This window comes from Pelophylax lessonae (genome assembly GCF_965119305.1).
Source record: "Pelophylax lessonae genome assembly, chromosome: 1".
NCBI classification, from domain to species: domain Eukaryota; kingdom Metazoa; phylum Chordata; class Amphibia; order Anura; family Ranidae; genus Pelophylax; species Pelophylax lessonae.
In genome coordinates this window covers 615,589,323-615,603,165 of record NC_138768.1, presented here as the reverse complement: position 1 = coordinate 615,603,165, position 13,843 = coordinate 615,589,323, and the positions used below count along the sequence as shown (strand labels likewise).

General features: G+C 44.4%; 1 protein-coding gene across 4 annotated transcripts in view; it reads right to left on the bottom strand.

Annotated features, from left to right (window-relative positions):
- The window catches only part of CASP6 (caspase 6), a 91,840-nt gene extending 81,083 nt beyond the window's left edge, over positions 1-10,757 (bottom strand). For all 4 annotated transcript variants that reach the window (XM_082254429.1, XM_082254430.1, XM_082254431.1 and 1 more), the window contains exon 1: positions 10,604-10,757. In XM_082254429.1, coding sequence (XP_082110555.1) covers positions 10,604-10,622 — 19 coding nt within the window. In that variant the 5' untranslated portion in view covers positions 10,623-10,757. The remainder of the gene's footprint in view (positions 1-10,603) is intronic.
- Positions 10,758-13,843: the final 3,086 nt, after the last annotated feature.

Genomic DNA, 13,843 nt, shown 5'->3' with positions numbered 1-13,843 from the left:
CATTGATCGATCAACTTGGGTAAAACCAGCATGTCGGATTTATAATGCGATTATTGCCAGTGGCTATAGCTGCTAGCAATAATCACTGTGTTCTCCAGGCAGGGACGGTTTCCCTGCTCCCAAGGCCATCTTTAATATTGATTGGACCCTGGGCAAACATTTTCTTTGCCCCTCCAAAATCCACTTATAAACTATTTGCAGGCAGTGAGGGCTCAGGGGACAACTGCTTTGGGCCCCATAACAATGACTGGGCAAGAGGCAGCTGCCCCTTTTGCCCTAGGTTAAAAGACAGCCCTGCCTGCTCCCCCTCTGGGAGAACACAATGGCTCTACAGGAGCGGTTTCCCCAGCAACACTGACTATGTGAATTGGGGAATCAAGCAATTTTATTTCCTGCAACCTGCAGTAGCAGAAAACAAAATCACTACATCTATGGCCGGTTTAACTGTTCAAATTAACTGAAAAGCAAATTTCTATAATATTTCTGTGAAGGTTCTCATTTAGTCATGGTACTGTAGATAGTAGTTTTTAGTCACGTTCAACTGGACTTGTTCTGTAATGCTGAAGATAACTTGTAGCTTCTCCAAGCCCCTTTTTCAGTTCCAGTATGTGTCAGGATGATATCCAAGCATTTATATGCACACAGGTAGAATTGTCCCTTGAAATGGTAGTAAACTGAATATAAAAACCCTGCCTGTCAGCAAATTTTGTAACAGGAAAAGGCCCTAGAGGCCTCCTCTGTGACTGTCATAAATCTCCCTCCTGCCTGTCATCAGGTAATGTGATCTGAGCCACACATGCGCAGTTCAGCCACATCTACGGCCTGCTCTGCATGCTGCAGCGATGTCACTCCCATGCGCATGCCATTCAAATGGCCGAAGATTTCAAACCTCCCTCCCGGGTCACACTTGTGCGATTCGGGAAGGCTGCGAATTTGCAGCCTGTTCCCGCATTGCAAAGGCACATCTGGCAGTTCACACTGCCATATGCGATAAGCAGGAGGTGTCAATTAAATGTTAACGACACCCCCAGTTTGATCGCATATCGCAGTGCGATCTGACAGTTCGCACAGGATCGGATCACACAAGTGTGAACCACTGTGCGATCCGATCCTGATGCGGCTGACAAAATGCCTCCTGTGCGTGTTTGGTGCGGATACAGTGCGAATTCAGCCATACAAAGTGTATGGCTGAATTCGCATCCGCACCTCCGATCGCATGTAATGAAGGAGCAGTGCGCTCCGAGGACTCCATTTGTAGGTCATAATGTACTACTATGTGGTGCATACTAGTATATTATATTTTGACTTAAACAGCATTTTTGTTGTTTACAACCAGAACTTTACTACTGCTTTAATATAACCACCATAGAATGTGTAGATGTTGATTGTCCAGGAACAGGATAGCGTTGGAGGTGTGAAAATTGTGCAATTGAAAATAAAAGGTTCTATTATGACACGCCAAGGAAACTCAACATGTTTTTTTTAAATGCTTTCATTTTCAGTCTGATGCATTAGTCCAATATTTGTATCACTTTCTTTTTGCTGATGGCAACATATAGATACAGTGACCAACAGAAGAGAGTTTGGCCCCTTTCACACATGGAGTCCGTTTAGATCTGCCTGTCAGTTTTTTTGGCGGATCTGAACGGACGCCCCATGCATCCCTATGGGGCATCGGATGTCAGGAGAGACATGTCCGCTGACATCCGATCCGTCAAAACCGGACGGATGGAAACCCTATTTTCCATCCGTCTGGCGGATCAGATCGGATGAGAATGGACAAACGGTCCGTTCCCATCCGATTCCCACATAGAGATGCATGGGAACCTGACAGCTGTGCGTGGAGACACAGCTGTCATCCGCCTGCTCAGCGGGGGATCGGCGGATCGATCCCCCGCTGAGAAAAACGAAGTCCGCCTGACGGACTCCGTGTGTGAAAGGGGCCTTTATGAATAGGTCAACTGTTCGGGTACTTCTTATTTAAAGTGTATGTAATTTCTCTTACTTGCTTCCTTTTGATATGTTAAATATATCACTGAAAGCATTTTTTTTGCATTATTTGTTCAACAAGTGCAAAAAACAAAAAACAAAAAAAAAAAAAAAAAAAACTGTTTACCCAGTTAGCTGATAACTTCTTGTACTCTCAGCCTTTTGACTGTTAGGCCCCTCTGCTATGCGGAATCCACTTGCTCAGTGGGGGATCCCTCTACTGATCCCTGCTGAGTAGGCAGATGACAGGTCCGTGTCTGCTCCACTATGCAGAGCGAACACGGACAAAGTCATGCTCTCCTCTAAGGGGCAATCGAATGGAAAGCGACCGCCGATCCACTGAAGGGATGGAAAATAGGACCACCGTCCACCTGTTTTTGGTGGATAGAATCAGATGACGGCGGGTGTCAGCGGACATCCACTGCTCCATAGAAGACAATGCAGTGTACGATCAGGTCCGCCTGAAAAACGGACAGGTGGGCCTGATCGGACAGCCCATGTGAAAGGGGTCTTGTCGGTTAACATTGTTCCCTGGTATCTATGTGGACTATAAAACACTTCCCCCTGTTATGGAGAAGACAGGGAGGTATTTTGTAGGTCTAAAACACTCCCTGTCCTAGGGTGACAACGATGCTATTTATGGTTGTCACCCTGGGACAGGAAGTGTGTTAATGGCAGGATTACCAGATTCAATTTGAGGAAAAAAAGGATGAAAAATGGAGACTAATTCAGTAAGGAGTCGGAAACTGCAATAATATCTATCTATTGTTGTCTTTGGGTTTATACAGTGGGTACGGAAAGTATTCAGACCCCCTTAAATTTTTCACTCTTTGTTATATTGCAGCCATTTGCTAAAATCATTTAAGTTCATTCTTCTTCCTCATGAATGTACACATAGCACCCCATACTGACAGAAAAACACAGAATTGTTGACATTGTTGCAGATTTATTAAAAAAGAAAAACTGAAATATCACATGGTCCTAAGTATTCAGACCCTTTGCTGTGACACTCATATATTTAACTCAGGTGCTTTCCATTTCTTCTGATCATCCTTGAGATGGTTCTACACCTTCATTTGAGTCCAGCTGTGTTTGATTATACTGATTGGACTTGATTAGGAAAGCCACACACCTGTCTATATAAGAACTTCCAGATCACAATGCATGTCAGAGCAAATGAGAATCATGAGGTCAAAGGAACTGCCTGAAGAGCTCAGAGACAGAATTGTGGCAAGGCACAGATCTGGCCAAGGTTACAAAAATATTTCTGCTGCATTTAAGGTTCCTAAGAGCACAGTGGCCTCCATAATCCTCAAATGGAAGACGTTTGGGATGACCAGAACCCTTCCTAGAGCTGGCCGTCCGGCCAAACTGAGCTATCGGGGGAGAAGAGCCTTGGTGAGAGAGGTAAAGAAGAACCCAAAGATCAATGTTGCTGAGCTCCAGAGATGCAGTCAGGAGATGGGAGAAAGTTGTAGAAAGTCAACCATCACTGCAGCCCTCCACCAGTCGGGGCTTTATGGCAGAGTGGCCCGACGGAAGCCTCTCCTCAGTGTAAGACACATGAAAGCCCGCATGGAGTTTGCTAAAAAAACAACACCTGAAGGACTCCAAGATGGTGAGAAATAAGATTCTCTGGTCTGATGAGACCAAAATAGAACTTTTTGGCCTTAATTCTAAGCGGTATGTGTGGAGAAAACCAGGCACTGCTCATCACCTGTCCAATACAGTCCCAACAGTGAAGCATGGTGGTGGCAGCATCATGCTGTGGGGGTGTTTTTCAGCTGCAGGGACAGGACGACTGGTTGCATTTGAGGGAAAGATGAATGCGGCCAAGTACAGGGATATCCTGGACAAAAACCTTCTCCAGAGTGCTCTGGACCTCAGACTGGGCCGAAGGTTTACCTTCCAACAAGACAATGACCCTAAGCACACAGCTAAAATAACGAGGGAGTGGCTTCACAACAACTCCGTGACTGTTCTTGAATGGCCCAGCCAGAGCCCTGACTTAAACCCAATTGAGCATCTCTGGAGAGACCTTAAAATGGCTGTCCACCAACGTTTACCATCCAACCTGACAGAACTGGAGAGGATCTGCAAGGAGGAATGGCAGAGGATCCCCAAATCCAGGTGTGAAAGACTTGTTGCATCTTTCCCAAAAAGACTCCTGGCTGTATTAGATCAAAAGGGGGCTTCTACTAAATACTGAGCAAAGGGTCTGAATACTTAGGACCATGTGATATTTCAGTTTTTCTTTTTTAATAAATCTACAACAATGTCAACAATTCTGTGTTTTTCTGTCAGTATGGGGTGCTATGTGTACATTCATGAGGAAGAAGAATGAACTTAAATGATTTTAGCAAATGGCTGCAATATAACAAAGAGTGAAAAATTTAAGGGGGTCTGAATACTTTCCGTACCCACTGTATATGCTATAAAGCTATATAAATGGTAGATTTGTCAGTTCCAAGGGCAGCCACCACACTCTATATTTAGGGGCAATTAGCCAGATGCGTTTCATCAAAGCAATCTTCATACAATTTGAAAGTGGTTCAGAAGCACTACTGGGTCTTGAAACTGTATATTTCATAGTGTAGAAAAAATATGTATTTTCAGGATCCATCTGCAAGATACTGACACCTTTATCTTAGCTCATTGGGAGGGGGCAGGGACACAAACCTGATGGTTAGGGCATGTCCGTACAAGAGTAGCCTTCCTCATTGTGTGAAGGCATGTAGAGAAATGTTAGCAATGTTCTTTTTTTGTCATTGCGTAATTAACTGCCCACTCAAGTTTCAATATTACCATGTACTGTAGTTTCTTATATTGTAAGTGCCTAAAAATATTTAATAAAAAACGTTTGTTTTTTTTTGCCATTTATCAACATGTGTGTATTACCTAAAGATCTGCATTCTAGATATTCTTAAAGCGTTGTAAACCCGAAAAAAAAACCTGCAAGACAAAGGCATAATGAGCTAGTATGCATCGCATACTAGCTCATTATGTATTACTTACCTTAGAACGAAGCCTCGACACGGACCCCCGGACATCGCTGCGGGCGCTGCCATGATCCCTCGGCGTCTCTTCCGGGTTCGGCGGCTCCGGCGCTGTGATTGGCCGGAGCCGCGATGACGTCACTTTTTTTCCGTGCCGGTTTAGGAGATATTAATTGTACCTACAGGTAAGCCTTATTATAGGCTTACCTGTAGGTAAAAGTGTCAAAAAGGGGGATACTACCGCTTTAAGGACGCGTCAAGCTAAAAGTGGTTCTAAAGGTATTTTTTCTTATAAAAGCATGTTATAGTTACCTGCTCTGTGTAATGGTTTTGCACTGAGCAGCCCCGATTCTCTTCTGGGGTCCCCTGCCAGCACTCTGGGCTCCTCTTCATGTCCATGTGCCACCATAGAAAGCCACTTCCTATGATGGCACACGTGCAGGCTCGATCCTGATCCAGGCTGTGTGTGTCCATTGACATGCACAGTGCAGCTAGATTTGTATGACAGCAGCAGGACGCAATATGTGAAGAGGGAGAGAGAAAGTGCAGAGCCACTGCTCTTGGGCACAATGCTGGATTGAGATTGGATTCAGGTAGTATTTAGGGGGCTGGGGGAAGCTGACCATTAAAGGTTTTCTTACCTTAATGCAGCGAATGCATTAGAATAATAAAATCTTTAGCCTTTACAAACTCTAAGTGCAGTTAAATTTATTTGGGCTGTATCAGGGACATATCTCACCTTTAACAATGTGTGTCCCATGTCATGCTGGCTGCTACTTGTAGAAATCTTCCCTGCAGTGGATCCCCCCACCCTCCCAGTAAACATCAGCAGTTGCAAATATAAAAGCATTGGTGTCATTTGCCAGCCATTTCGTTCTGTCTCGCCCGTTCACAAAACTCATACTATTCTTTCCCAGAATGTAACTAGGATTAACCATTAGGCTGGCTTACACTTGCGGTAAGAGAGCGATAAAAATAAGTGGCTGAGCAGCATTTTTACCTACCCACTTATAATGGAACTGAAATCCACAATGCTTACCTTTCAACGGTCCAACATCCCTCACTGACGTTGGCATCGTCTGCCCAGGTTCTTCTGGGTCCCGGGCTGTGGCTGTGCTCATTGGCTGTTGCGGAATGATGTCACTCGTACACATGTGCAGAAGTTCAGTCCTCCAGGCACCCAGGATCTGTGCTGGGATGTAAACTAAGCTGCACTAAAGAAGACTGTGAGTAGAGAGAGTTATTTTATTGCAGAAAAGACATTGCATGTCTCTTCTGCAATAAAGAGCCTGCCTGCTCACACCTTTTAAAAAGAAGACTTTTGTTCCGCTTTATGGCCCATACACACGATCCAAAAATTGAATGACAAATGTCGTTTTGGAAGCGATTGTACAATAATCTGATCGTTAGTACACAGCTTTTGAGAGCCGATCAGGACAGTTCATCTGATATTATCTGATGGGACAAGCATGAAAATTTTCCTTGTACAATACCAGATCGTACGATTTTCACTTAATCAGTAGTCGTCTGAAAATACAACACAAATACACTACAACACATTACATCACTTCTGACTTTTTTTTTTTTTTGGTCATACGAGAATTTTCGTAACTTTAGTTAATTTTCGATATGCAACTAGCATGCAAAAAAAAAAAAAATAAAAAACGGAGGACCTGTCGTCTGATTTTCGGATCGCTTTTCTAAGGCCATTATGCTGCGAAGGCAGCCAGAGAGGTTGTACACGCAGCTGAGGCTGGGGAAGCAAATTATACCCCCTGCATTTAACGCTGAATGCAAATCTATTCCAGTGAATGAAACCGTGCTGCAACTGTGTGCATTGCACGCACTTGAGACAAAGGGGTAAAATCAGGTAGGGAGGAGGTGACATAGGACCCCCTCATCGACGCCTCTGAAAACAGATCCACTGCAAATCAAATTGGGAGGGGTGGCAAGGTCCGCCACAATTGTAAACTAAGCCTTAGTGCCGGTTCACATTTCTGCGATCACAGAGATCGCTTGTAATAAGGAGCGCACTGCTCCTAAAATTACATGTGATCTCTGTGCAGTGCAAATTCAGCCATACAGTTTGTACGGCTGAATTCGCACCGCAAGCGCACCTAACTCGCACAGGACCCTTTTTTTGGTCCGCAGCAGAATTGGATCGCATAGTGGTTCACACTAGTGCAATCCGATTCTGTGCGAACTTTCAGATCAATATGCGATCTGATCTGGGGGTGTCATTAACCTTTAAATGACACCCCCAGCGTATCGCATTTAGCAGTGTGAACTGCCAGGTGTGCGGATGCGATGTGGGAAAACGCTGTATATTCGCAGTATTCCCGCATCACACAAATGTGAACCGGCACTTACATTACTGAAACTTTGCTGTCTGAAATAAAATTTACTGGCAAAAAAGAAACACAATTCGCTACTAAGTATATATAGCTGCTACAGCGGTAGTAAATCATTGTATCTACTCACATCACAATATCTGCCTCTCTAGTCTAAGCCCCCATTCACACTGGGGCGACCTGTCAGGCGACCTGGTCGCCTGACAGGTCGCCTGCCATACAGAAGCTGTGGACCCGTTCTAATAGGAGCGACACAAGTCGCTCCGACTTAGAAAAAGGGTCCGGAGCTTCTTTGGGGCGACCCGGAGCGACTTGCAGAGACTTCAATGTTATGAAGTCCGTGCCGGCCGCTCCGAGGTCGCGGTGCGAGCAGCGCGCCGCGACCTGTGTGGTCGCCCGGGGAAGTCGGATCGCCCCAGTGTGAACGGGGCCTTAAACATACAAAGGAAAATAACAAGGGGATTGTCAGTACTTGCATTACAGTGCTTAGCTGTTGTCTCATTTACACTGTGATTGACAACCCTGCATTTATATCCTTTTACAGTACATTTCTAAATACATATTAATGCATGTAATAATTAAACGTGTGTTAGGTGTGTTCATCATAGCTGCGTGTATATAGAATTCTATGTGTCCAGGAGCAGATTAGATAATCTGAATGTGTCTAAGCGCAAATTAACGCGAGCATACTCAGGTAAAGCCAAGTGCCCATGAGAACCTTATCTGGGAAGCATAATGTTTGTTTAAGCCTCATTTGCAGTCAATATTTTAAAAGTGTTTATATGACATTTCTAAATGCAGCTACAGTAAATGCATGTGCTGTAATATATTGCAGCTTACCAATCATTAGATGTGGTGGCTGCATTAGTTTACTTTATTTAGGCTTTTCCCCCTGTTTCCACCTTGTGATCAGGCCAGCAGCACACCACCTGTATTAGAGTGCCCCCACTCTGGAAAAAGGAGCACAGGGGGCACATTTGGGTAGTAGAAATGTCAGCCTGGAGGGGAGGGGGGGTGTTAGATGGACTAGCAGATTTAGATACACTAAAAAACTAAAGCTAAGCTTCAGTTACACAAGCTACTACAGACATTTAGTTTTCCTTTAGGCTAAGTTTATACTTATGCAGGTTGTGGTTGATGCGTTTTCCTCGTGTGTTTTGCATTTTTTAAAATGCGTTTTTGACGCGTTTTTGAATGCGTTTCAGATGCATTTTGAGTTTTAGGAGTTGTCATGCAGGAGAAACCAGCAAAAATGCAGTGGCATCACATCAAAAACACAAGTACTGCGTTTTTGATGCGTTGCCTCTGCATTTCCATTGAAGCCTATAGAACCAAAAACACAACCTGCTGCTGCTCCTTGACCGTTTCCAAACGACGCACCAGATAAAAACCTACAGATGGGAACATGACTCATAGGAAATCATGTTAAATGGACGGTTTTGCATTTTTGCAAAACTGAAAACGCACTGCAAGACACATATGTGGGGACTGGGCCTTAGGAAAAGAGGTTTTATATGAATAAAAGCTGATCATTGTAAGCACCCAGTTCAGTGTTAAATGGTTTGTCCTAATGCTCTACCTGATACATTTGTAGGAGAGCTTGTTCTGTTGAAAAACAGACTTGCTGTCTGGATCACTAGATGAAAATAGAAGAAAGCCTAAAAAAGAAAACAGTTGCAGCCTAAGAATTGGTAAGCTGCAATATAATAAATGTTTGCTTTTGGATTTAATACTGCTTTGAATAGTACAATTCACACTGTGCATACCTGTATTTAGGTGTGGTCAGTTTAGCTGCATTTAGAGACAGTAGAAATCTATGCATCTAGGGCAGCGGTCTCCAAACTGTGGCCTGGGGGCCAGATGTGGCCCTTTTCTTGCTTTTACCCGGCCGGCCCTTAGGGCACTATTTTGTCCACTGACACCAATGATTGGGCACTCCTAATGACACCAACAATGGGGCACAATTCCTCCCAATGACACCAACAATGGGGCACAATTCCTCTCACTGACACCAACAATGGGGCACAATTCCTCCCAATGACACCAATAATGGGGCACAATACCTCTCACTGACACCAACAATGGGGCACAGTTCCTCCCAATGACACCAACAATGGGGCACAGTTCCTCCCAATGACACCAACAATGGGGCACAATGCCTCTCACTGACACCAACAATGGGGCACAGTTCCTCCCAATGACACCAACAATGGGGCACAATGCCTCTCACTGACACCAACAATGGGGCACAGTTCCTCCCAATGACACCAACAATGGGGCACAATTCCTCCCAATGACACCAACAGTGGGGCACAATGCCTCTCACTGACACCAACAATGGGGCACAGTTCCTCCCAATGACACCAACAATGGGGCACAATACCGCTCACTGACACCAACAATGGGGCATAGTTCCTCCCAATGACACCAACAATGGGGCACAATACCTCTCAATGACACCAAAGATGGGGCATTGTTTACTCCCATTGACGCAGGATCATTTTCTCCTCCCGCTGGTCATGGTCTGGCACCCTAAAGGCTGAAGGACAGTAAAATGGGCATCTATGATCTATGGGCTGGCTAGACACTGTAATGGAGTCTAAAAGCGTGTACATTCAGGGCTCATTTTGATGGGTGCCCATCCTCTTTGCATAGCTGCTGGCAGATACCAGTGCATCCACCTCGGAGCTGCATGCAGGCAGCTCATAGAAGTAGATGCACATGCAGTGGCTGCATGGACACAATCATGACCAACTTTGACTTTGTCCATGCAGCTGCTGCATGTGCATCTACTTCTATGATGGCATGGGTATACCGTCCCTTCAGAACGCATGCGTCAGTGACATACATCCAGTGTAATTATCTCCTAATCACTGCAAGTTCAGGAGATAATTACTGTACCTACAGGTGAGGTTATTATATACTTACCTGTAGGTATAAGTCCAAAAGTGGGAGTTTACTACCTTTGTAATCGCCCACCTGAATGAGCCCCGAAGAACGTGATATGTGATCGATAAAGTTTGTTTATACTTCCCAGATATTTTCTCCCGCGTTTTAAATAAACCAATCACAGGACGCTAGTGTGACAGTTGCCTTCTAAGATGCGTTCACCAGCATTTAAATAATCTAAACGCAGGAGGCTAGTGTGAAAGTAGACTTTTTAGATGCGTTCGCCAGCGTTTAAATAAACCAAGCCTAGAAGTGATAGTGTGACTGTAGCTTGAGGCTTGCAGACAGAGTAAGACGACAGCAATAGATGTAACCCACCTGTAGACTGGCTTGCCATAGCACTCAGTGAGGAGACTGTTGTTATGGAAGGAAGGTGGCTGCACTCTCTTGTCACAGCTCAGTCTCAGTCCGCTGTCTCTGTACAATTCTTCCTATATATGAGGTTGAACATGTCTTTGTCTCTCTGGTTACTTCCTGTAAACAGCACTCTCCTCCCTGCTCAGCTCTCCCCTCCCATTCCTTCTAGTCTGGCTCAACTGTCTTCAATGTACTCACCCTGGTCAGCTTTCACAGGACACCGCTGTCCTGAGCTGACATCTTTCCAGTCACACAGGAATGTCCATATACAAATAAAATCTTTCCAGTCACACAGGAATGTCCATATACATATACAAATAATGGTCTCTATGACCACTAATAGGACGCTGACTTTCACTTCATATAACAGAGGTCTGGATATAGGGTGTAACTTGCCCAGGCAGCTTACCCTTCCTTCCCCTATCATTCTGGCTTTTCCAGATAACCGACAATAAACACTTTGCTCGTTGAGTCAATATTTCGAAACATATTTATAGAGTAAATCTTCTTCATTGCAAATCATTTGTGAAATAATATTCTAAAGGAAGTGCAGCCACTCTCAGGTTACTTAAAGCGGTTGTAAACCTAAAAAAAAAAAAAACCCCCTGCAAGACAAAGGCATAATGAGCTAGTATGCATCGTGAATTACTTACCTTAGAATGAAGCCCCGACACGGACCCCCGGACACCGCTGTGGGAGCTGACATGATCCCTCGGCGTCTCTTCCGGGTTCGGTGGCTCCGGCGCTGTGATTGGCCGGAGCCGCAATGACGTCACTCCCGCGCATACGCGCGGGAGTCATTTTCCGGCAAGCTCCCGGCAAGGAAAGCTGAAGGTCTGCCGGAGCTTCGGAGCGCATGCGCCGCTCGCGTGAGCGGCTGCATGCAGTGCAAATATCTCCTAAACCATTCTGGTTTAGGAGATATTATTTGTACCTACAGGCAAGTCTTATTATAGGCTTACCTGTAGTTAAAAGTGGAAAAAAGCGGTATATTACCTCCCTGGCGGTATGATTCTTTCCGATTTTAGGTGCTGAAAGTGGTACCATTATTTTGCATGTAATTCTTAAGGACGAGCAGCCCAAACCAACTATTTACATATGATTTTTTTTTACTGTGCGTTCTTCTTTATAACATCTCGGGTATAATGAAGTTTGAAACACAAAATCAAAAATGATAATATAATAAATAACTATAAATAAGTAGGGTTGAGCGAACACCTAGATGTCCGTGTTCGACGGGTTCGGCCGAACTTTAAAAAAAAGTCCGGGTCCGTGTCCCGGACTTTTACCGAACTTTTCCCGGACACCGAACCCCATTGAAGTCAATGGGGACCCGAACTTTAAGGCACTAAAATGGCTCTAAAACACCAAAGGAAAGGGCTAGAGTGCTGCAAATGGCAGCAAAACGTAATTAAGAGCATGGCAAGTGCTCTGCAAACAAATGTGGATAGGGAAATAACTTAAAACAACAAAAAAAAACAGAAAAATAAAACAATGTTCTTCTTCATCTCTGAAGGACGAGGCCCATATGGAGTAGGAGGGAGGTTGAGGTGGTGGTGGATGTGGCGGTGACTAGACATATGCCGGTTTTCGGTAATTCGATATATCGCGGTATTGCATAGCCACGGTATTGTTATTGTGGCATTTTTAAAATACCGAGTTTCTCTGTCAAGTCTGCCTGACTTGTGAATTGATACATTTCAGTGAGCTGGATGACTCATTCACTCACTCAGCTAACACCTTTCAGCATTAAAGAGGAAGTAAACCCTCCTCTACAACTTGTACCTATAGGTAAGCCTATAATAAGGCTTACCTATAGGTACTGTAAATATCTCCTAAACATGTACCGTTTAGGAGATATTTACCTTAGAAGCATCCAGTGACGTCACTGGCGCAGGCGCACTGAAGGAACGGCCGCTCGTGCCGTTCATTCAGAACTCCGTGCCGTGACTGTCGGCTCCCGCGCGCGTGCGCGGGAGTGACGTCACCGCGCCTCCGGCCAATCAGATGGCCGGATGCCGCGATCCCGGAAGACGGGCGACTAGACATGTCGCCCGTCATCCAGCTAAGCGGACGGCACGGCGGGGGCTCGTTCTAAGGTAAGTATTTCATAATGAGCTAGTATGCATCGCATACTAGCTCATTATGTGTTTCTCTTGCAGGGTAAGTAAGAAAAAAGAAAATAAAAAAAGAGTTTACAACCTCTTTAAGTCTCCTAACTATAAACAAAAATGATTACATTTGTATCTTTTCCTTCCCTCTGCCAGGGAGAAAGGAAGTTTAACCTCTTAAAGACTGGATCTTTTTCTGACACTTGCAGCTTGCAAGTTAAAATCAGTTTTTTTTTTGCTAGAAAAGTACTTAGAACCCCCAAACATTTTATATATTTTTTTAGCAGAGACCCTACAGAATAAAATGGCGATTGTTGTAATATTTTATGTCACACTGTATTTGCGCAGCAGTCTTTCAAACGCAATGATTAGACTTTAATGAATAAAAAAAAAAAAAAAAACGTAACAGTAAAGTTATCCCAATTTTTTTTTTTTTTGTTACACAGAGAATCGTGAGAGAATCGTGATCTTTATTCCAAGCTAAAAAATCGTGATTCTCATTTTGGCCAGAATCGTGCAGCTCTAATAAATATATATATACACACACACACGCCTAGCAGCCCACATTACATTATTATATAGCCATCAAGCAGTGTCTGGCCTACCTGGTGATGACTGGTCCTGGCGCTCTGATCCGATGGCCTGGTCTTTAAAGGGGCAAATCCTTGCGATCCAGAAGTGGTTAAACCTGCAGGAGGACCGGTGTTTTTATCTATTAATGACTTTACTATTGCTTTAGGCCTGGTTCACATGTATGCGGGTTGGCGGTTCACATGTATGCGGGTTGGCGGCCCACATTTGCACAGGCATAGCAGCCCATTGATTTGAACGGGCTGCTATGCCCTCATTTTCCGCAGAAAAAAGGTGCATGCAGCATTTTTTTTAAATTCAGTGGCCTTGAAATCCATCCTGCTTTTGCACCATGCGACTAACCTGCAGTTCCTGCTCTGGCAAGCTTTCTGCATTTTTTGTATACGTGGGCACGGCATTTAAAAATAAACAGTTTGCGTGTGCAGCAACGGCAGGTAAGTCGCATGGTGCAAAAGAAGGATGGATTTCATGGCCACTGCATTTTTTTAAATTCTGCATG